Consider the following 25,561-nt stretch of genomic DNA (forward strand, 5'->3'; position numbering starts at 1 on the left):
ATGTCTTCAGTATTGTTCTACAATGTAGAAAATAATCAAAATACAGACAAACCTATTAATGAGTATGTGTCCAAACTTTTGCCTGGTACTGTATATGTGTTTGTGTGTTTATAAATAGATAAAAATGTGTGTTCATTTATAACCCGTGATAAAATGGAAGGTTTACTAATTATTTTACTATTGTACTAATTAATCGCATAATTATGCTTTTCTTGTTTTCTGATGGGGCGGCATAGTGGTGTAATGGTTAGCACTGTTGCCTCACAGCAAGAAGGTTCAGGGTTTGAGCCCAGTAGCCGACAGGGGCCTTTCTGTGCGGAGTTTGCATATTCTCCCCGTGTCTGCGTGGGTTTCCTCCAGGTGATCCGGTCCCCCCCAGTCCAACGACATGCAGGTTAGGCGAATTGGTGGCTCTAAGGTGGGGTTTACATTAGACCGTATCAGCGGATCATCAGATTAACGTTTTTAAAACGATTAGTGTGCACACAGCAACACCAATACACGATTCGCGTGCACACAGCAACACCAATACACAGATACGCTCGGCTCCGCAGGCATCCTGCGCTCCAAATCACTCCGCCCTGAACAGCGAGTGCCCTCTGGAGGGTGTGCACTCCGGCCCTGCGCAGCTCACAGAGTGCGCGAGTATAGCGCACGAGCTGTCATTCGGGACTAAGCCGCTGTGTGTGTGATCCCAGCGCATATCACTTACCACTTGCAAGTGGAAGGATGGCAAGCCTAAAGACAATCATAACTACACAATGGGCAGTATTTGCATCAGTATTTGCAGTATTTTCATACTTTTATACTCTTTAATGAAAGGTGATACAAGGCGGAAGTCCACGCCGTTTTTCAGCAGTCGCGTCACATGACCAACGCCAGCGAATCAGGAAGGTGGATGTCACAGTGACGTTGTCCAATGACAACGCCAGCTAGAGCTCAGCACAGCGTATCCGCGTATTCTCAATGTTTACACAGCACCGGATCAGACACGATCTAGATTGAATACGTGGACCCTGGCGGATTCCCGTTTCCCGGCGTTTCCAGGCGGTTTAATGTAAACGGACAGTGCATCCGCGAAGAAAACGAGACAGATACGGTCTAATGTAAACTTGGCCTAAAGTGATCGTAGGTGTGAATGTGAGTGTGAATGGTTGTTTGTCTTTATGTGTCAGCCCTGCAATGACCTGGCGACTTGTCCAGGGTGTACCCCGCCTCTCACCCATAGTCAGCCGGGATAGGCTCCAGCTTGCCTGCAACCCTGTAGAACAGGATAAAGCGGCTAGAGATAATGAGATGAGATTTGTACTTTGTCCCAACTTTTTTGGAATCGGGGTTGTACTTTTCAATAATTAGAAAAGTATTAGAAAACTTGACCTGTATTTCATAAATAAATTTACATTTGAACGTATTTTCAGTATACTGTATGCTCATTCATAGCATGTGTATCATGTGTAAGTTACTAAAACTTAATTCTAATCAGTTGCCACAAAATATTTAAGTGGTCATTTGTGTAATTTTGGGTTTTGAAAGTCTTTGTATTTGAATATTTAATTATGCTGATTTTATAGCAAAGTGAAATGAACTTATCCACATTGTGTGTCGTTAGTTAAGATACTCAAAACTGATTACTTCACAATTAAGTAATTGTTTTGAGTAATACTAAATGTTTTATTGTAATAAACGTATTGAGTTGCTCATTAATAAAGTAGCACATGTTTAAAATGTGTGTAAACAGTGATAAAACTGCATGGTGTACAAACCAATGACATTTGAGTTTATAAACTTATGAATGTTAAAGCCTCACAACCCACCCTAAGTGTTTTGGATACGCACAGGTCGCACGGTTTGGTAGCTCGCAGCCATGCCGCAGAGTCGCGGTGAACCCAGGGGAAAGTTCTTGTCAAGTACAGGTTGCACGCCTGACTTCCTCGAGGCATGGGAAAAATTGCGCCGTTAGCCCATGGAAAGCGTATGTCTGATGCGCGTGATCAGTGTGTGTTCAGTGAGTGTGGAGTGTGTGAGACTTGCATTTTACCAGTTTCCTGCGCTACGAGTACAGGCCACACTTGTGAAGCATGTGTGACGCATGTGATTAACACGTTACAATCACTTATAACTTGCATGTGACACAAGCCAGGAGTGGGTATAAAACCAGCATGTCTGCAGCATTCTGCATCTATCTTTCAACTGAAGAACATTGAATATTTTGTGGGAAAAATTTCAAAAATTTCAGTTTAAAGTTTAGAAAATGGGACCCAAGAAGAAGCAAGCAAAAGTGAAGTAACCCAGCCTGAAACAGCAGAGGGTGAGGAGGAGGAAGAATTTGATGATGATGGTAGCAGCACCGGCAAGCCCTGCATGGACAGGGAGAAGTATGCCTTCAAGCCGGCAGAAGGCACAGCACCCCGCCAGAGGTATTTTCACAGGTAAATACACATGCTTTAAACATTCATTTCAGTATCTACTGTATATGCTTATGTAATTAATTTTATATATGCTGATTTTCATGTATGTTTCAGCTAATGATGCCCAGAAGTGAGGACATTGCAATCCCATCATCTCTGTCAGGCCATTGTGCCATACTCAGTGATGAGGACAAGGACATCCCGACACCCCGTCCCACCACTCAGCAGGAGTAGGAGCAGGACAGTAGCTCGGAGTCAGAGTCAAAGTGTGTTTCAGTGCTCAAACTGTCGGGCTATTTAGTTGGAATTTTTTACAATGTAATAAAATGCGTTATTTCCTTATACTCATGTTTTATTATTTGACGTTTGCATGGTAAATTAACATACATCTACTCAGATAAAAATAGCAAATGAGGTGGTGGTCTTCCTTTCTACAATGCTACACGCTACATGATCGGTTCCTTGGTTCCTCCCCCAATATATATACCCAGAGTCTTGCCCCTCGTGTCGCATGCAGGTCGCATGCGCTGCATGCACGCCACACATGGGGTAGAAAGTGAGATGTACTTCTGTCTTGCGGGCTGCACAAATAGCAACTGTGGAATACTTGTGTAGTACTTCCGAGGCATGTCACTCATACAATGAACCGGGGCGATTCCTCAGAGACAACAAGGGAAGCCGAGCTTCCCCTAAAATTCTCTCCCCAAACTGAGGCATCTATGACATTAAATTCTCATTAAAACAATAACTTGCATAACATAATATATGCCCAAGATTGTATTTACGTTCATAACTATCCTGTAACTTATTTGAGTGATGTCTGACGAACTTGCAGTTCACTACGAGAATCACCTTTGCTGCCAGGCAAACCAGTGTTGCCAGATACTGCTGACGTTTTCCAGCCAAAATATGTTCAAAACCCGCCAAAATGCACTTAAAATCGCCCAATCTGGCAACACTGGCTGTAACCTTTCTTATTTCAATGGGCTCTATGGCTGGCAGCCGGGTATCCATTGCAGTCTATGAGAGGGCTCTGAACAGCCAATTTCGGCTAGTTGTTATTGGTTAAAATCGACAAAATCATCACTTCCAGGGAAGCCGGGCTTCTCTGGGACTAAATGAGACAGTGGGAGGGACAAGAAACCGGGCTGATGAAGGATTATTGGAGGTAGTGTTTGAAAGACATGAGGAGGGTGGGCTCTGTACTTCGGCGTCGGCGAGGAACACGGAAGCATGATCAGTCCCTAGCGGATGTCGAGAAAGTGTACAGTGGTGCTTGAAAGTTTGTGAACCCTTGAGAATTTTCTATATTTCTGCATAAATATGGCCTAAAACTCATCTCATCTCTAGCCGCTTTATCCTTCTACAGGGTCGCAGGCAAGCTGGAGCCTATCCCAGCTGACTATGGGCGAAAGGCGGGGTACACCCTGGACAAGTCGCCAGGTCATCACAGGGCTTACACATAGACACAGACAACCATTCACACCTACGGTCAATTTAGAGTCACCAGTTAACCTAACCTGCATGTCTTTGGACTGTGGGGGAAACCGGAGCACCCGGAGGAAACCCACGCAGACACGGGGAGAACATGCAAACTCCACACAGAAAGGCCCTCGCCGGCCACAGGGCTTGAACCCGGACCTTCTTGCTGTGAGGCGACACTAACCACTACACCACCGTGCCGCCTGGCCTAAAACTTCATCAGATTTTCACACAAGTCCTAAAAGTAGATAAAGAGAACCCAGTTAAACAAATGAGACAAAAATATTACACTTGGTCATTTATTGATTAAGGAAAATGATCCAATATTACATATCTGTGAGTGGCAAAAGTATGTGAACCTTTGCTTTCAGTATCTGGTGTGACCCCCTTGTGCAGCAATAACTGCAACTAAATGTTTCCGTTAACTGTTGATCAGTCCTGCACACCGGCTTGGAGGAATTTTACCCCATTTCTCTCTACAGAACAGCTTCAACTCTGGGATGTTGATGGGTTTCTTCACATGAACTTCTCGCTTCAGGTCCTTCCACAACATTTTGATTGGATTAAGGTCAGGACTTTGACTTGGCCATTCCAAAACATTAACTTTATTCTTCTTTAACCATTCTTTGGTAGAACAACTTGTGTGCTTAGGGTCATTGTCTTGCTGCATGACCCACCTTCTCTTGAGATTCAGTTCATGGACAGATGTCCTGACATTTTCCTTTAGAATTCGCTGGTATAATTCAGAATTCATTGTTCCATCAATGATGGCAAGCCGTCCTGGCCCAGATGCAGCAAAACAGACCCAAACCATGATACTACCACCACCATGTTTCACAGATGAGATAAGGTTCTTATGCTGGAATGCAGTGTTTTCCTTTCTCCAAACATAACGCTTCTCATTTAAACCAAAAAGTTCTATTTTGGTCTCATCCATACACAAAACATTTTTCCAATAGCCTGGCTTGTCCACATGATCTTTAGCAAACTGCAGATGAGCAGCAATGTTCTTTTTGGAGAGCAGTGGCTTTCTCCTTGCAACCCTGCCATGCACACCATTGTTGTTCAGTGTTCTCCTGATGGTGGACTCTTGAACATTAACATTAGCCAATGTGAGAGAGGCCTTCAGTTGCTTAGAAGTTACTCTGGGGTCCTTTGTGACCTCGCTGACTATTACACACCTTGCTCTTGGAGTGATCTTTGTTGGTTGACCACTCTTGGGGAGGGTAACAATGGTCTTGAATTTCCTCCATTTGTACACAATCTGTCTGACTGTGGATTGGTGGAGTCCAAACTATTTAGAGATGGTTTTGTAACCTTTTCCAGCCTGATGAGCATCAACAATGCTTTTTCTGAGGTCCTCTGAAATCTCCTTTGTTCGTGCCATGATACACTTCCACAAACATGTGTTGTGAAGATCAGACTTTGATAGATCCCTGTTCTTTAAATAAAACAGGGTGCCCACTCACACCTGATTGTCATCCTATTGATTGAAAACACCTGACTCTAATTTCACCTTCAAATTAACTGCTAATCCTAGAGGTTCACATACTTTTGCCACTCACAGATATGTAATATCAGATCATTTTTCTCAATAAATAAATGACCAAGTATAATATTTTTGTCTCATTTGTTTAACTGGGTTCTCTTTATCTACTTTTAGGACTTGTGTGAAAATCTGATGATGTTTTAGATCATATTTATGCAGAAATGTAGAAAATTCTAAAGGGTTCACAAACTTTCAAGCACCACTGTAGTCTTGTGCCAAAGTGCTGTCCGAATTTCTTTTCATATAAACGTTTCTTCTCATTGATGTCTCTGTACATTACTCTGTAAATAAATGTAAATATTACTCATTGTGCTCCGTTAACTTTCATCCATTCTATCAGTTTGATCATTCGTGAATTCACTCGTTTATTTCATTTGTAGTTCAATCTGGTTATAGGCTAGCTTGAGCCTTATTGGGATCTGCAGTGCTAGCTGCTAACAGAAATTGGTGAAGTCTCTGGAAAGCACAACCAGCTAGTATGACAGGGTCACAGACCATTTTCTGGAAAAGGAGCGGAGGGCAGAATTTGTGTATAAATAGTGTGCATCATATAATGTTCATGAATCTGAAGTGTAATGTTAAGAGAATGGTGGGCTCTGTGTTATAGGTTATACCTAGGTATAATATTCAAGGTTCTGTGTGTTGCATAGCCTACCTGGTTTTCCAGACTGTGTTGCAGAAGATGTTCAAGGATGTGTTGCACAGCTGGGTGTTGTGTTAAAGACTCTGTGTTGCATATCAGGGTATGATGTTCAAGGCTCTTCGTTGAATAGCCAGTGATTTTTGGATGTTTGATATTTTTGATTAAGGATATGAGGCACTAGCCTGGCAAGCCAGACTATAACATGAAATGTACAAGCAAAAATACTTTCTGCCACTAGGTAGGGTTGTCTAGTTCACTATGCTAATGGGGCACACCTTTCTATGCTTTGATATCCGGCCTACAGGTTTTACGATGAATGTGTAAAATGGGCTTCCCCGTTTTAAAAACCAGCAGCCGCCACTGCAATGAACGTGTGTCACTCATACGTCTTACTGTCATCGCAAAAAGCCCCTACTAGCCGCGCTGCTGACTTGGTTCAGGCGTACAAAAGGAGTACGGGTCCTGTACGTAGTGTATGCGTTCTTGATTTGTTGCAAGACCTGTAGAATTTGCATGTGCAGGACCAAAAGTCTCCACAGGCAGTCTGCGACCTTCTACAGCGCTAAACACACGCAAGTGTTGCGCAAGTCTCAAGCACAATTTTGCCAAATTTTTTACCATAGACCGCCTGTAGCGCACGTACAGCGGGTTGTGAGTGAGGCTTAAGGAAAACTGATTGACTTAATTTTTAAGCTTTGCTAACTCACGTTGAAGAAAAATGGTTTCTAATTTAATGTTCTAACATCCAAATTTGAATGGACTATTTTTTATTCTATTTCATGCTTTGAAAATTTAAGTGAATTGATGAAAGGTACATGCACTTGGAACAAAATTGAGACACAAATCTAACTTCAATCGTATCTAAAATCGAATTCAAATTCTTGCGCGCTTGGATATACCAAAATCAGATTTGAGATGCCGGTGTAAATTTAGCCTGAGATCCTAGCCCGATCACTCAAAAACTAGTCCTTTAAGACAGCATTTTTCTTTGGGCGGTCTAACACCCCTCTCCCGCCCCTGCATATATCAACCACCCCTTTAAAACATCGTCGAATCACAACGAGGGAGAAAGAGAAAAGCCGTTCGGTCATTCGTTTGTATGCATGAGGGGCAGGAGAATCGGGACTGGCATATCCTATTTCTCATGCAAGTGACCATAAAACTAGAAGCTCGGGGCGCAGAAGATTCAGGAGTCAGGAAGGTTGGGAGTTTGCACTCTGCATCGATGCGGCACTATAATAGACACGTTCTTAACATTTAGGAAAAGCCATTGTTTGTGCATAAAGGAAGCTCGCGGCGATAAAATACACGTCGGCACCAGACACCGATTTGAGTGTTTGTTGAACGGACCAAGGTTGTTTTCGAGGTCCCTTTCTTAATCCCCTCTGTTGTCAGTGCAGTGATTTTAAAGGGGACGCACGCAATGTCGGGTCGCAGTGTTATGTATGGCGGTGAGAGGACGTGAGCGGCTCGCGGAGATCATCGCGAAGATGCCACGCGCTTTGCGGAGGCTCATGCATCTCGTGCTTCTATGCCCGCTTACTAAAGGCCTGCAGGTAGGCTGCCGCCTTCATTTTTATTGATTTATTGATTTACTCCCCCTTCTGTGGTCATGGTGAATTTAATTCAGTTGCATCCGAACATTTTCAAATAGTTCTGAATGAATATATATATATTTTTTTTATTGATTACCCCAGGAAGTTTACACCTCGTTTTACGTGCTGCCAATTAGCAATAGCAGCAGCAGCAGCAGCAGCAATAATACTACTCCTACCACTAAATAATAATAATGTTGTTCTTGCTGTAACAGCAGTGACTGCTATCCCAAAACCTCAACTGTTGACCTTTTGCTCAAAAAAAAAGTAGGTATCACATAAATTATCATCATATTTTTAGTTTCTGTTATCAAAGTGTCAATAAAACAAACTGATCATTATATTGACATTATATTATGTATAACTCTTACACAGTTGAATCAACTCTCTCAATATTTAGTTAATCTCAATGCTGAACCAATACAGTCAACATTCAACTAGAGCGGCGGCTAGTTATCGAGAGTCCATCCGCACCTTTTCAGATTTATCAATTTAAAAAAAAATTTAAATTACAAAGGTGAGTTTCAGTTACAACAGTTATTACTGGTTAATCAATCAACCGGAAGACCCCCATTGCTTTGATCTTGTTGTCTGATGACACAGCTCGTTACCTGAGATGGAATTTTTTTTTTAGCACGATCAGCAATTTGAGGAAAATCTGGACATTATCATCGTAGGTAAGCGTGGTGGAAAGATCATGTACATGTTTTTACTTATCAAATTCACAGATATTTCATGATATCCTTGTCGAAACCTACTTTGTTTCTTACTCTTTCATTTGACAGTTGCCATTTTGTATCTAAACATGCGTTTGAGAAGCCATGGGAGGTGTCGATAATAGCGATCACTTTCACTGGTGTCCACCATTATCGACACCCTGTGGAATTAAGTGACATTTACAACTGTTATGTATCAATCTTTTGTATAACATTTTTGAAGTAGATAAAGTACTTTTAAAAAAAATTAGTGCTGTGATTTTATATATTTTTTTCCTGATTCATAACAGAATGGAATGCTTATAGAGTATTTGGAATCCTATTGCAGTAAATAGAATTAGATCAGAATTAAATTCCGAGGTTATAAAAAAAAAGACGTGCTTGACACATTCAGATTTTTCTATTCCATTCAGAATATGAATAGGTTTTTCTAAGATGGCAGCACCCTGTTCGGCTGCATGGGCTCGCGACAGTTACGGTTTTTCCAATCATAATACGCCGCCTAGGATGTCAGTAATAGTCAACACTCTCATTAAATTAGTATATAGTCACCAGCACTTGCTGGAATTACGATTATCCAGTGACTTCCACTTCGTAGACACGACTACTTGGGAGTGTTTGTGTAGCCTTGGAGTGCTACGCCAGCAAGACCCAGGGGCTTACGGTGCACCGGACTCCCCTAGCAGCATAAGCCAACGGAGGAGCAAGTGGAGGCAGTGTGACCGAAGGCGGAAGCGCGGTTGTTGGGGGGTGGCTGGCTAACAGCTAAGCTAAAAACTAACCCCTATAAAATGCCGCTTCCATCCATCTTCCTCGCTAACGTTTGCTCCCTGGAGAACAAAATAGATCATCTGCAGCTGGAATTAACAACAAAACGAAAGATGAGGAACTGCTGCACAATAATTCTGACAGACATGGCTTAACTCCTCAATCCCGGACAATGTTGTTAGCATCGAGGGGCTAGCTACATTTTGTGCCGACAGGAGCTGCGCACTAAGCGGTAAATCCTGAGGGGGTGGTTTGTGTATTTATATCAATAATAATTGGTGTAAAAATGCTAAGTTTGTCTCAAGCCATTGCTCACCGGACATTGAATGAATGAATGAATGAAACCTTTCTTGCCCCAAGGGGAATTTGTCTTGCACTTAGGAGCCATAAATTACATAAAACAAAACAACACTTAAACATGCAGACTTGCACAATAATACATAGAATAACAAACAAATCTAAAAAAACCCTCAACAATATATAAATAAAAGGTGCATACTTTAAAATGGTGTCAACCTGTCTGAATTCAGCCTGTTTAGCAGCTGAATGCTCCTTGGCACAAAAGATGTTATAGCTCTGTTTGTTTTTACATGTGGCATTCTATAACGGAGGGGAGAGGGGAGTACTCAGGGAAGAGGGGGTGGGATGGATCATCCAGTATCTTCAAGGCCAAATTAATGGTGTATTCATCAGAAATCTGCATGATACTTTTCACTTCTGATCCAGTTATTTTCCTACCAAGTTTTGTAATCTTATCCAGCATATTCCTGTTTTGAACAGATAAAACACCCCCCCCCCCCCCCCAACACTGAATTACAAAGGTCACAACACTTTGTATAAAAGTTAAATAAAACAATCTCAAAATCACTATCAGCCTTAAAACTACGCAGTTTCCTTAAAAATAAAGTCTTTGTTGTGCCTTTGTATATCTTGCAAGAGTATTTGCCCTCCATGTGAGCTTATTGTCTATAATAGTACCTAAGTACTTATACTCTTCCACTATGTCAATATCACTCCCATCTACAGAAACTGGTTTAAGAGGGGGTCTTTTCCTAAAATTGATAACCATTTCTTTGGTTTTCAAAATATTTAAAATCAAGGAATTTTCATTACACCATTTATAGAACTGGTCTATTTCCTGTCTGTAGCCAGTCTCATCACCTGTTAAAAAACCCACTATGGCAGTATCATCAGCAAACTTAAAAAGAGAACATTCAGGGGTGTGGCTCACACAGTCATTTGTGTACAGTATATATAATAGGGGTGATAGGACACTCCCCTGGGGGACACCCCTATTTATACTAATGACAGATGACTGACCATTACCTGCCTTAACATATTGGACTCTGTCAGTTAAAAAATTAAAAATCCATTTCAAAAGTGAATGGTTAACTCCCATTGTTCTCAACTTCTCAATAAGGATGTGTGACTGAATAGTGTTAAAAGCTGATGAAAAATCAGCAAACAGGGTGCGTACATATGATGAAGGTAATTCCAAGTGCTTGTATATTCCATTTAACATGGTAGTAATTGCATCTTCCACACCCCTTTTCTGTCTATATGCAAACTGAAGTGTGTCCATTTGAGTTACTGTTTGTTTTTTTAAGTGGGTCAAAATGATCCGCTCCAAACACTTCATTGCTACGGAGGTAAGCGCTACAGGCCTAAAATCATTTAAAATGGACGGTTTCGTTTTTTTCGGCAGAGGCAGAATTTCAGCCGTTTTCCAAATTTTAGGTACCATGTGTGTGTCCAATGACTTTTGGAACAAGTCACAGAAAACATGGCTGAGTTGTTCATGACATGTCCTGAGAACCATACTCAGCAGCTTGTCAGGGCCAGCCGCTTTACGGGGTTTGACTTGCGAAAACACCCGCTCGACTTCCCTGCTACTAACACTGATTGTTGCGCTTTCTGTTACGTTGTCCGGCCAGTTTGGAAAAGGCCGCAGACCGCTCTCCCACCTAGCGAAATGTTTATTCAAGGCATTTGCCTCTTCGACTGAGTGCTCAGGAATTTTTGGCTGATTACTTTGTCCAATCATAGTTTTAATTCCTCTCCACGCCATCCGTGAGTCGTTATTCAGCAACAGTTGTTCCACGTTTGATTTGTATATTCCCTTGCTATGATTAATTTCCGCCTGTATGTCCCTTTGAATCAACTTCCCCCTGCACCGATCATTTGTTTTAAACGCCCGCTCTTTTTCCACCAACAGTTTCTTAATATCACTTGTGATCCATGGTTTTGAATTGGCAAACATTTTTATTTTTTTCGTAGGGATCAGACTATCCACGCAGAAGTTGATGTAGGCTGTAACTGTCTCAACGTGATTGTCCAAGTCCTCACAGTCAAAGACCTCCCAGTCCGTACAGTCAAAACAGCCTTGCAGAGCTGTCAAACTGTCAGGGTCCCATACAGGCACTGATCTTACTTTGGGCTTCTCTTTTTTAAGTCTTTGGCGGTACGAGGGCAGTAAGTAGACAGTATTATGATCTGACCCACCTACTGGTGGCTTATTGATGGCTCAGTAGGCATTTCTTATGTTGCCATAACACAGATCAATAGTTTTTGAACTGTGTGTCAAAGTCAAATTGAGCTTTTGACTAAACTGTGGACCATTCTATCTGCCCAGGGAGTTTACTTTAGTCTCCATCACGTGCCCCCCAGCGCTAACACAAAGGAGGAGTGCTCTCTACCGGACTATCAGTGAGTTGCAATCTGCCCACACTGAGGGCTTTTTCATTGTGGCTGGGGATTTTAACCAGGCCAACGTGAAAATGAGGGAGAATTGTCTTCACCAGCATGTGGATTGTGCAACCAGGGGAGTGAACACATTAGACATGGCCTGCACCAACATGAAGGATGCATTCAGAGCATATAAGCCCCTGCTGATCAGAGGGAAACCTTCAGTGAGGCAGGTGAGGTTGTGGTCTGAGGGGGCTATGGAGGCACTACAGGACTGTTTTGAGTGCACTGACTAGGACATGTTCAAGGCAGCTGCCACTTATAATGATCATACCAACATAGATGAGTATGCCATGTCTGTGTCAGCCTACATCAATAAATGAATGGATGATGTCAGTGTCATAAAGAGCATCATCACCCGGGCCAACCAGAAACCCTGAATGACTTATGAAGTATGCAAAATGTTAAAGGCATGGAACTCAGCCTTCAAGTCTGGTGACGAGAAGGCACTAAGAACAGCGAGAGCCAGTTTGAACTGTGCCATCAGATTAGTAAAGCATGCTCACAGTAAAAAAAATCCAGGACTTTTTCCACGACACCACCAACACCATATATATATATATATATATATATATATATATATATATATATATATATATATATATATGAGTGATTCCACGCTTATGGGGACATGAATTTATTTTTAAAAATTCACCTAAAACCATTTCTTTTTTTTACCATCAGGTCACATGTTATACTACATGTCGCTATGTTATACTACTCATTGGCATGCTTAGCATACTCTCGACTCATTCATGAAAAACTTCCTCATCAAGACGTCCCCAGGCTAGCCTACCGTGATTACCGTAGTAGGCAGTCCAATCCCCATGGCAACGCAGTAAGAAGGTAAACAAACACTGCTTTACTATACAGGATTCATGTAAACATTACAGGAAGATGCACTTGTATGAAAAAAGGCAGAAATATTGCCAGAAACACCCAAGCTGCTGGTATGGTATGGATTTATTTGGTAAAATTCATACATATAAAAGATACAGTATAAATAGCACTGAGGACAACACAAAGTATAAAATACACTTATTTCTAATGTGGTCCTCTTGACAGCAGGAAACAAATAAGAGACCATAATAAATTGACAAAATTGTATCAACAATGATGTCATAAAAACCCCCCGCTAACTGTGATTATCAAAGTACAACTAGGTTACAGAAATGGCACCAAAATGATGAAAAATTAGTTATATACACATCATAAAACTGGGTTTGGTATTTACTTCATAAAAACTGTTTCACCTGTTTCTTAAAATGATCACGTGTTTGACTAGATTGCAGTGATTGAGGTCGGCTATTCCACAAGCAAATTCCTGTTTACCTAAAAGAACTCTGAAAGATTTATGTAAAGTGTGACATCACTTACAATACACAGCCATATTTGACAAAATGGACCATAGTGCCTGTGAAATTTATTCACCGATTTCCTTGAGTATTTCGGACAATGACACGAATAACGATGATCATGAAAAACAAGCGTTACCATATCAATTAGTTACACACAAGTGAACAATATTTATAGAGTTGTTTTAGTTAGTCATTACCGAGGCTTTTCTGACAACATTGAATCAAAGCAAGACATCCAACAAGCATCAAGCCGCTTAGCTGCATCAGCAATTATTACGTTTATGCCCAAAGGAACTCAAAATAATATATCACGCTTAATAACAACTTAGGGAAGCCATAAAAAGTATTTTCTTACCCTCTGAACTTCTCTTTTGCGGACTACTGACCATGTTGTCTCGTTTGTCTTGTCCGCTTTTTGGCCAAAGATTGTGGGAACCGCATCTGGATTCAGTGCTGGCTTGTACAGTATTCCTAATGCCTGTGCATCCGAACTGTTTGAGTGAAACCATTTTCTTCAAAATGTTCCAAGCACACGAGCTGCGTGAAGCAGTTTTTGTTTACCCTCTTTCTGTGTTGCTGTGGGGGTTGGACACTCTACTACAGTAATTACGGTAGGCTAGCCTGGTGATGTCTTGATGAAGTTTTTCACGAATGAGTTGAGAGTATGCTAAACATGCTAACGAGTGCTTATGCTGCCAGGAACATGGAAAAACTTGCGCATTTGCTTCTTCAACAGATTTAGGTAAGTCATATTATATGCAGATCTGTTTGTAGGTTGTTTAGCAAGGTTACAGTCCACAGAACGAGGCTGTCATGGCAGCACTACTTATATATAAATATGAAAAGTTACCTCCCCCATTCAGTCAAATAGAAATACATCAGCTGTTCACTCTTCCCTCGCTGTTCATCAGCGACCTCAGTATTATCTTTCCTGCTCCACTTCTTTGTTAGAAAAATGGAATTTCAAATGTTTTTCATATAAACTTTTTATGAACTCTCCAGCCAGGGGCAGCTTCAAGTCTTACTCGCTATGCGGAGCTTCTGTGTCTTGCGCTCAAATGACATCAGAGCACTGCTAGAAACGATTGGGTTTTTTTTTTTTCTGATTGGTTAAAATATTTGCAATGGCAGCCTCCATGAAATCATCCATTTTGCATAGAAACTTGACTTTTGGAGATGGATATCTTAAGCTGTGTTCACAGATATACCGGTACGATAGTGGTATAACTGTATCGATACAAAGTATACCGGTACAGTTTAGTGCATCTGTCCACAAATGTTTGCTGTTTTCTTTCATGGTAGTTGAAATGCACGTGCGCGAAATGTTTCCGTGGTTACCGAGTAACTTCCTTCCGAGAATATGGTGGATGAAACAACGTGTGTGTGCTTTTTGTTGTCAATGTACAGTCTGTATTTCTGGTGGTCATTTATTCAGTCAAATCGTATAAAACGTGCGAGGCAGTTGAGAAAGAAAAAGAAAACGAATCTCCGTTCTTCACTATTTTATTCAGCGAAGACAGCGAAGAAGTAGGAATGGTTCATTGTGCATGTGCATTATATTTGTATCGATACAGAACCACTTCATCTGTCCACACTACAGCGAAGCGCTACAGTACCGATACTGTACCGGTACGAAACCCATACATTTGTGGGTTTCGTACCGATACAGTTATACCGCTACAGTACCGGTATAGTTGCTAGTGTGGACAGGTGTTGCGGTACGAAAGTAGTATCGTATCGGTACAAAATCCCTAGTGTGGACAGGGGATTAGTTGTGTGAGCTCCTTATTTTCAATTATTCACATGAGCCGTTATTTTATATCATAATCTATCTTCATAACTGTATTTTAAAAATGGGTTTTCTTTTAAAGTGGAACAAAAAGATTTTCTGACACGTTAAACATTATCAGTTCATTTGTTTACAAACATTGGAATTACTTCATTTATGTAAGCAATGACATCAATATATTTATATAAAAGATATTTTGTACTAAATAAGTATGTGAAACACATTTTTAAATAAAACTGTTTGGTTAACTTAATACCCTATACTTATTTTTTTAAATAAATAATCCTCTGGGTGTCGATAATTGTGAAATGGTGTCACGTGATCTGATACGCTAAGTAATCGGGAATCAACTTACTTTTTTCCAGTGGCCGTTTGAGTAATTATTCATGCACAATTTACGTATTGAAAGTCTTTTCTACTTTTGTAATGGCCAAAAGATTGTTAAGGTGTCGATAATTGTAGCCGCCGCTATATTTTTAGTTACTAAAACTGACCCCCTCCCCCCCAATCACTCGAAACTAAATTCACCTCTGCATAACTGAAAACTGGATGCTGAAGTTGTCCAAACAATAAAATAAAAATCTTTCTCCTGCCAGTAGCTTATATGGTAATGGTAATATAGATATCAAAATTCTCATCTCATTATCTCTAGCCGCTTTATCCAGTTCTACAGGGTCGCAGGCAAGCTGGAGCCTATCCCAGCTGACTACGGGCGAAAGGCGGGGTACACCCTGGACAAGTCGCCAGGTCATCACAGGGTTGACACATAGACAACCATTCACACCTATGGCCAATTTAGAGTTACCAGTTAACCTAACCTGCATGTCTTTGGACTGTGGGGGAAACCGGATCACCCGGAGGAAACCCACACGGACACGGGGAGAACATGCAAACTCCACACAGAAGGGCCCTTGCCAGTTATGGGTCTCGAACCCGGACCTTCTTGCTGTGAGGCGACAGCGCTAACCACTACACCACCGTGCCTCCCAGATATCAAAATGATTTTTCTTAATAATAAATAAACTATTATCACAACAATAATAGTGGAAAGCATGCAGCTAATCAAATAATTCCTGATCAGAAAAATACAAGAACAAACCAGTGAGGATATGGTTCAAGAGCTATGGGGCAGACTAAGTTTGTAACTAGTGAAATTACTTTTGGGGAAAGTAAATGCATGAATGACCCAATAAACAGATGTTTGGTTGGGGAGGGGGTAAACTTGAAGGCAAACAATCCAGTTTGAGAGAAACAGCCAATGAAGCAAAACCAATTTATTAACAAGGCATTTAAAGGTAAAATAGCAGGTGTCTTTTCAGGTGCGAAAATGTTCCCAAGCAGACCATCACAGGGGATTATTCACCATGGTAACTAATGATTAAACATGAAAAATTCCCTTTTCTACATACATCCATAACTGGTACCGATATGGACCTGTCTGCAGCTCTATGGAACAATGGAAAGAGAGTTTCTGTGCAGCAACTTTCAGGATACCTGTGTAATTTAGGGGAGCTTACTGGTCTGTATATGTTTTTCTGCTTATGCAAATGTGTAATTTGACTTGAACAAGGGGAACATAAAGTGAATGTAAATTCCAATTACATTATTGGCATACTTTTGGGAGGTGGGAGGAAACTCATGGGGAACTCCTGCAGACATGGGAATAAGAATTACAGAAACTCAACACAGACAGGAACATTTCTATGCATGCAATTCATGGCAACTCGCACTCATTTTTTAATGGCCGTACTGTTCTGGGTGCTTAGATTTGCCGTCATTGCATGCTTTGTTAAACATACCACTACTCTATGAAACACATACTGTTTAAATGCCATAGCCTGAGTTCTGAGAACTGATAAAGATGTGCACAATTGTTTTTATTTTTTCTATGCTTACATAATGTAGACTACTTAAGATCACAGGATTATTTTTGTATGAGCCAAGTAGGATATCTGCTTAACGCAACGGCATGCAGTGCCCTGCCCACTCCAAGTATTTTCATACAGCCATGTTTCTAGAACAATCCTATTCATACAAGATACAATAAACATAATATTAATGTAGGATAAGACATCACCAAACATTTAAAAGTTAAATGTCCACACATGGGATTACTAGTTTCTTGCTTATAATATGCGTGGTGTCACGTGATTGGGCGATATACAGATGTAAGTTTAGAAAGAGTTTTACTGAAAGCAAGCTGGCAGACAGTTCCAAAACGTGAGGCAAAGAGCATAAACAGAAATAGCCAGAATTCAGGCAGTTGGCAAACACAATATACAAGGCAAGGCAAAACTTGGTCAGGAAAACAGAAAGCAAAGTCAAAACCAGAGTAGAAACACAGTAATCAAGCAGCTTGGTAATGTCAGACACAAGAAATAGATCATGTACTTTGCAAAGTCTGTGTGTGAGGAGAGTCCTTCTATGCATGAGCAGTGATGTTCGTATTAGGACAAGGTGCATGGCAATTAGTCCGAATGAGCTTGATTGCGGCGTTGCACATGAGATGCAGTACGAAGCATGCTGCTGCACGCGCCAAGTGCAAAAGTGTGTGGATATAACCCATGGAATAACTTCAGAGATTAACTTTTTTTTTTAAACCAGCAGTAGATTTTATTACATTCTACAAAGATTATTTAGCTTCTGTGTGAAATTGTTGGGATGAATTTGCTTTATGTAGCAACATATGTTTAAGGATGTATTCTTCTTTGCTTGAGAAGAGTCTATGAGGAGTTCAAACATTTGTCTTCAAAATAAAGTTTTTGTCTTCCTTTTTCCTTGAATTTCTTAATTCTTAATTAAGTCTTTCTTGGTTTCTTTCTCTCTGTGCTCAGTCCCGTTTGCCTGCAGTGAAGGTGAAATACCTGATGGTGGCATGGTTGGGTGTATTGGTGACCAGCTGGGTTGTCTATGTACAGTATTCCTCCTACTCTGAACTGTGCAGAGGCCATGTCTGCACAATGCTCATTGTAAGCTACTGCACTACAGTTCTCAGAATACACATCTGCCATTGCGTATGCTCACTGTAAATTTATTGCATTAATGTTCACTTTCATATCGGTACAACCCTCTGTTTTATTGAAGTTAACATTTAAATGGCTTTCTGTAATGGTTTATTCCACCCAGATTTAGTGTGAATAGAATGGCAGAACTAATACAAGTACACTTATTAGTTATGTAAAACAAAAACTAATGAAATAAAATATGCATTAAAACACAATCACTCTAAATCGGAAGTATTTCAGCACACATTGCAAGGATTTGTATTTTAAATTAATAACTAGTGCTACCAACTTCAAATAAGTGTTCATATGCATTCCTTAAGCTATTAAACAATGATTTATGTCACTAAATGCAATAACATCATGATTTACACAAATAGATTGCACATGTGGATTCTTTCATGCTGCATTTTGATAGGTTTTCAGTGGTTCATTAACATTCATGAAATATACAGGCTAGCCAACAGACTGAATACGGAACAAGAAACTCTGAAATAAATCAGTAATGATGAGCTGATTTGGATAGAATCAATTAACTCAGTAGGTTTAAAACAAGATTGCAGAGAAAGTGACTAGGTTAAAAATTGGTAGCTTACAATAGAAAACTCTATGGTTAGCTGATAAAGTGCATTAACACAAAGTAAGGGAAGTGAAAGGGTAGATAAATTCATGTGAAGAGGACAACATTATGTAGCCATAGGCCTTTCCTCTCCTAAAGAGTTTCTGATGTATCACATGTTTGCACTCTTGACAAAAAAATTCAGCAAGATGTTGGCCATATTTTTGGCTATGATGTATGTCACATTTGCATGTAAAATAGTTGAGTTTGGCTCGCATCTTTCCTCTTGGAAGTGTGCACGGTAGTTACAGCATGAAGCACATTGCATTTAAACTTGCATTCCATATAAAAACTTTTTTGTGAAAGTCAGTAAGAAGTGTCCCATTCTCCCCCCCCCCCCCCCCCCTTTTTTTGTTATTGGACAAGAGAAGGAAAAAAAACCCAAACACTGACTGCAACATTAGCAGAGCTCCAAAACTGTGTGTCCAGCAGGCAACTAAAAATAAATTCAACTGGGCACTTAATTTGTTTGTGTTCTGAGGCCTGTGATTGGTGCACCCCTGCTACATTTATTCTACTTGGTGGTAGTTTTTTTTTTTTTTTAAATCAAATTATGGAACCAATTTGTGTTTCCAGATTTGGAACTGAATGTGGTGGTATGTTTTGCATTGTGGGCTTAAGTATGCTTGATCAGACTTGAGATGTACAAACAACTTCCAAATGTTAAAGTGGTGCAGCCTTTCTATAGAACAGCATCATCAGAACACAGAAAAACAGATGACTGATCAAATTCATTCTCAGGCCTCTCTTTGCGTGCATTCCTGACATAGCATTCTATTTAAACATATTTCCTCCGAGTAGGAATGCTAACAATATGAATGGTTACTACATGCTGGCTTTATGCCAACCTTAAAGCATATACGCAGAACCATGGACTCTCTTTCGTTTATAAATGCCTTGAGACCTCAAGAATGGCACTGGAATAGTTTTAAGTGTTAACAATAAATCTAATATAGTAATTTTTACGATTAAAGTGATTTCATGTAGGTAGCGGCCTGAATGAATGAAACGTTGGCATCCGTAACATCACAGCAGGAAGTCTATCGGTCTCATCGCCATTTCCGCCATGCTAAAACACAGAGCTGTCTGCAACTCCAATCCTCCATTTTGAGCTAATTTATTGCCATGCCACGTAGATGTGCCAGCAACACAACAGAAGGTGGATTTACATTGCACTCATGGCCCAAGAATGTTCAAACTGCAAAGATTTGGATGCGTTTTGCGAGAAGTTCACTGGCATGTTGGGTGCCTACTTTGTGGTCTATCCTCTGCTCTGCACATTTTACTGAAGACTCGTACAAGACCTCTGATCTGTTGACGAGCGTTGGCTATAAGCCCGTATTGAAAGAGGGTGCAGTACCAACAATTAAATAAAGTTACAAGAAAAGGAAAGCATTTATTTTTTAAAAGGAAAATAAGTTTAGTTGCACCAGTTCTCCCAGAGTGTGAGCCAAGGGTTGTTGGTAAAACCCAGGACGGGATATATCGCTCGGGCAGTGACCTCCCTGATGTTGTTGCTAAAACCAGTGACGTTCTGTCCCAGGTTTTAGTAATTGCCTGAGTTGAGCAGTAATGCCGGAGTACTCTGTATGGAGAAAATGGGGAACGAGTGGAGCAGCTGTCTAATTTCTTCACTGGATATCGCTGCCATCTCGCCCTTATGTGGAAGAAGCAAATGAATGGAGAACTGAATGAACAACTGAAAGTCAGGTTGTTTCAAAACAATCGGCCACAATGTCGGCCTTCAAGAAGTGAGAACACAGATGGGTAAGCTCCGACTCTTATTTGGATACAAAACAACAAAAACACATTGTTTACCTGCACTTAGATTAATACATGTAACTTGTATTGTGTATTTAAGTTACCGGTATAAGATTTAATTTGCTTCAGAATGTGATTCTCAGTTCATCTGATTATTAATTAGCCTTTTACATTTTATCAGTGAAAATGCATGTATGTTGCATAAGTTATAACACCTATTCTGTTTTAATGAGAGTCAACCCACAATCAATGAAGTCAAATCAGTCTTAGTTGAGCAAATCGGTAATGGTATTTCTTACTTTTCACCATAAATTTTTATTTATATGACTTTGGTCTATAGCTGTCAAAGGCCTCGGCCTTAAAACCAGTTCCTGCTGTGACGTCACGCACTCAGGGCTGGCTGGCTCAGCGGGGCAGCTCGAATGCCAACTTTGCGGTCGATTTTTAAATTTCAAAAAATTTTAATTCCCATTTATGCAGCATTCAAGAGTCAAGGGTGGAGATCCTATCCACTCAGAAATTTACTTAAAAATAAAGGCTCTGTGTATCTCCTTTTAAGTACAGTTAAGGTTGCTTAAGTACAGATCAGGCTACATCCATCCAAACTGAGGAAATCTAAATTGTTTTTAATGCTCAGGGACAAGGCACAGACATGCACTCGGGCTCCGGACAAGGCACGGGCTCAGGCTCCAGACAAGGCACAGACATGGGCTACGGACATGGGCTCGGGCTCTGGACAAGGCTCAGGCTTACCACAAAGCACGGGCTCTGGACAAGGCATGGATATGGGCTCGGGCTTCAGACAAGGCACAGACATGGGCTCGGGACAAGGCATAAACTTGGGCTCGGGACAAGGCATGGACATGGGCTCGGGCTTGGGACAAGGCTCGGGCTCTGGACAAGGTACGGATAATGGCTGGGGCTCTGGACAAGGCATGGATAATGGCTCAGGCTCTGGACAAGGCACAGATATGGGCTTGGGCTCTAGACAAGGCATGGACATGGACTCGGGCCAGGGCTCGGGAAAAGGCTTGGGTTTGGGCTTGAGACCAGGCTTGGGAAAAGGCTTGGGTTCAGGCTCGGGACAAGACTCAGGACATGGACTCGGGCTCGGGACAAGGCATGGACATGGGTTCGGGATGAGCCACTGACACAGACTTGAACTAGAGCTCGGGACAAGGCTCGGGCTTGGGACAAGGCGTGGACATGGGCTCAGGACAAGGCACAGACACAGATTTGGGCTCAGGCTAGGGAAAAGACTTGGGCTCAGGACATGGACTTGGACTTGGGTTCTGGACAAGGCTCAGGCCAAGGGCTCGGGACAAGGCACGAACATGGACTTTGGCTCGGGACAAGGCATGGGTCAAGGACAAGGCAGAGACATGGTTCTGGACATGTACTTGGACTCTGACTCAGGCCATGGCATGGGCTTGGGCTCTGGACAAGGCTTGGGAGATGAGCTTTGAACAAGGCATGGGCTCGGGACAAGGCACAGACATGGGCTCGGAACAAGGCATGGATTTAGCCTCGGGACAAGGCATGGACTTGGGCTCGGGTTTTGGACAAGGCGCGGGCTTGGGTTTGGGCTCTGGACAAGGCATGGCCTCGGGCTCTGGACAAGGCTTGGGCTCATGACAAGGCATGAACATGGGCTTGGGACAAGGCACAGACATGGGCTCGGGCACGGGCTCTGGACAAGGCATGGACATGGGCTCAGGACATGGGCTCGGGCTATGAACAAGGCACGGACTTGGGCTCTGGCTATGGATAAGGCACGGACTTGGGCTCGGGTTCTGGACAAGGCACGGACTTGGGCTCGGGTTCTGGACAAGGCATGGACTTGGGCTCGGGACAAGGTACGGACTTGGGACAAGGCACAGACATGCACTCAGGGTCTGGACAAGGCTTGGGCTCGGGGTCTGGGCAAGGCATGGACATGGGCTCGGGACAGAGCATGAACTCTGGCTCAGGACAAGGCACGGACATGGGCTCAGGACATGGGCTCGGGCTCTGGACAAGGCGCAGACATGGGCTCAGGCTTGGGACAAGGCTCGGGATATGGGCTTGGGACAAGGCATGGGCTTGGACAAGGCGCATGCTCGGGACAGGGCATGGGCTCGGGAAAAGGCACGCACATGGGCTCAGCAGGGGACAGGGCACAGGCTCAGGACAAGGCATGCATTTGGGCTCGGGACAGGACAAGTCTCAGGCTTGGGGCAAAGCTTGGGCATGGGCTCGGGACAAGGCTTGGGCATTGGCCAAGGCACGGACATGAGCTCAGGACAAGGCATGCTCATGGGCTCGGGACAGGGCATGCGCATGGGCTCGGGACAGGGTATGGGCTCGGGACAGGGCATGGGCTTGGGACAAGGCACGAACAAGGCTCAGGCTCGGAACAGGGCTCGGGACAAGGCATGGATTTAGCCTCAGGACAAGGCATGGACTTGGGCTCGGGTTCTGGACAAGGCGCGGGCTTGGGTTCGAGCTCTGGACAAGGCTCGGGATTGTGACAAGGCACAGACATGGGCTTGGGACAAGGCTCAGGCTTGGGACTGGGCTTGGGCTCGGGACAAGGCAGGGACATGGGCTCGGGACAGGGCTCAGGACAAGGCACAGACAAGGCTTGGGACAGGGCTTGGGACAAGTCATGGACATGGGCTCGGCACAGGGCTCAGGACAAGGCAGAGACGAGGCTTGGGACAGGGCTCGGGACAAGGCACAGACATTGGCTCTGTCTTGGCACAGGGCTTGGGACAAGGCTCAGGCTCGGGACAAGGCATGGACATGGGCTTGGGCTCAGGACAGGGCTTGGGACAAGACCCAGAAATGGGCTCAGGACAAGGCTTGGGTCAGGGCTCAGGGCAAGGCATGGACATGGGCTCCTGACAAGACCCAGAAATGGGCTCGAGCTTGGGACAAGGCTTGGGACAGTGCTTGGGCTTGGGACAAGACCTGGACTCAGGCTTGTGCTTGGGACAAGGCTCTGTTTTGCAATAAGGCATGGACATGGGCTCAGGCTCGGGACAAGACCCAGAAATGGGCTCGGGACAAGACCCAGAAATGGGCTCGGGACAAGGCTTGGGTCAGGGCTCAGGACAAGGCACGGACATGGGCTCATGACAAGACCCAGAAATGGGCTCGAGCTTGGGACAAGACCCGGGCTCGAAACAAGGCTCTGTCTTAGGATAAGGTATGGACATGGGCTCAGGCTTGGGACAAGACCCAGAAATGGGCTCAGGCTCGCGACAGGGCTTGGGACAAGGCATGTGTTCGGGACAAGGCACGGACAAGGCATGGGTTTTTGACAAGGCTCAGGACAAGGCATGGGCTCAGGACAAGGCTCGGGACAAGGCTCGGACTCGGGACAAGGCACGGGCTTGGGACAGGGTTTGGGCTCAGGACAAGACATGGGCATGGCCTTGGGCTCAGGACAAGGCATGCATATGGGCTTGGGACAAGGCATTGGCTTGCGCTCAGGACAGGGTGTGGACATTGGCTTGGGACAAGGCATGGGCTTGGACTTGGGCTCGGGACAAGGCATGGATATGGGCTCGGGCTCGGTACAAGGCATGGCCTTGGGCTTGGGCCAAGGCTTGGACTTGGGCTCGGGACTGGATATGGGCTCGGGACTGGACATGGGCTCGAGCTTGGGACAAGGTATGGGTTCAGGTTCAGGATTAGGCATGGACATTGGCTCAGGACAGGGCTCGGGACAAGGCTCAGGCTTGGGACAAGGCTTGGACTTGGGCTTGGGCTCAGGACATGGGTTCAGGCTTAGGACAAGGCAAGGACGTGAGCTTGGGATAAGACATGGGCTCGGGACAAGGCATAGACTTGGGCTCAGGATAAGGCTCGGGCTCGGGACAAGGCAGGGGCTTGGGACAAGGCTCGGGATAAGGCTCAGGCTTGGGACAAGGTTTGGGACAAGGCATGGGCTCGGGACAAGGCTTGGACTTGGGCTCAGGAAAGGCTCGGGCTCAGGGCAAGGCGTGGACTTGGGCAGGATGTGGACTTGGGCTCTGGACAAGGACTTGGGCTCTGGACAATTCATGGACATGGATTTTGGCTTGGATATGGCTTCAGCTACAGACATGGGCTTGAGCATGGCATGGATATGAATATGTGTATGGACTTGGGTATGGACTTTGGCATCAGCAAGGGAATGAATTCAAACATGGATTCAGGCTTGACTGTGGGTTTGGTCTCTGAGTTTGGTAGGAGTACACAGCAAATTCCTCAGTGTTGAATTAACACTTTCAGAGTTAATTTGTGTCCAGTTGGACCTATATAAACACAGTAGAGTGTTAAATCAACTCTCTGGATATTAATTAAACACTGGGGATTTTGCTGTGTATGGGTCTAGATCTTGGCATGGGTACTGGTATTAGTATGGGCATGGACTTGGACATGGGTTTCAGCACTACCATGGACTTGGACATGGGTTTGGATTTTAGCATGAGCACCGGCATTAACATGGGTATGGGCTTAGAGCTTAGCATGGGTATCTGAGTTATGATGTCCTCCTTGAAGCCAGGCGGCGGAGCCAAGAGCTTGTCCTCACTGAAGCCCGGTAGCAGAGCGAAGACCTCATCTCCGTCGAATCCAGGTGGCAGAGCGAGGACATCGCCCCCGTCAAAGCCTGGAGCCAGAGTGACAACCTCTTCAAAGCCAGGCGACAGAGTTAGCAGTGGAGCAGAGCCTGCCCTGTCGGCCTCTAGCATTTGGCTCTGGAGCAGGCAGTGGAGCAGAGGCCACCTTGTCATCCCCCCCCCCCACCAATTAAAAAAAAATTATAGGGGTCCTTCTTTTTGGAAGACTAGAACCAGGACTTGAGCTCCTTGCCAGGTTACTTACCACTCTGGAGATATGGGTGCTGCATGTTGACTAAGTGCCAGTGTCAGTCCAGTGAGCCAATAATATCATGCAGCTGACCTACCAGGTCTGTGGAGGTTTGAGCTCCACCAGGTCTTCATAGAAAAAGTGGCACTGCAATAGAAATCCATTGGGCAGCTGTTCCATCCTTTCATATTGAGCCGATAAGTCCAGCCCTAGCCGCTGGAGAAACCACACAGATCCCGGCTTAAACACCGTGACATCAGCGTGGGACTGCCCGGCATGCTTGTAAT

The 25,561-nt window shown here is 43.5% G+C and overlaps 1 protein-coding gene across 1 annotated transcript in view; it reads left to right on the top strand.

Moving 5' to 3' along the window:
- The first annotated feature begins 7,214 nt into the window (after positions 1–7,214).
- Positions 7,215–25,561, top strand: part of dipk1b (divergent protein kinase domain 1B) — a 40,804-nt gene continuing 22,457 nt past the window's right edge. The window contains exons 1-2 of the mRNA XM_060935733.1: positions 7,215–7,638; positions 17,888–18,022. Of these exons, the coding sequence (XP_060791716.1) occupies positions 7,528–7,638; positions 17,888–18,022 (246 nt within the window). The 5' untranslated portion in view covers positions 7,215–7,527. The remainder of the gene's footprint in view (positions 7,639–17,887; positions 18,023–25,561) is intronic.

The sequence above is a fragment of the Neoarius graeffei genome, chromosome 12 (genome assembly GCF_027579695.1).
Source record: "Neoarius graeffei isolate fNeoGra1 chromosome 12, fNeoGra1.pri, whole genome shotgun sequence".
In the NCBI taxonomy this organism is placed as follows: Eukaryota; Metazoa; Chordata; class Actinopteri; order Siluriformes; family Ariidae; genus Neoarius; species Neoarius graeffei.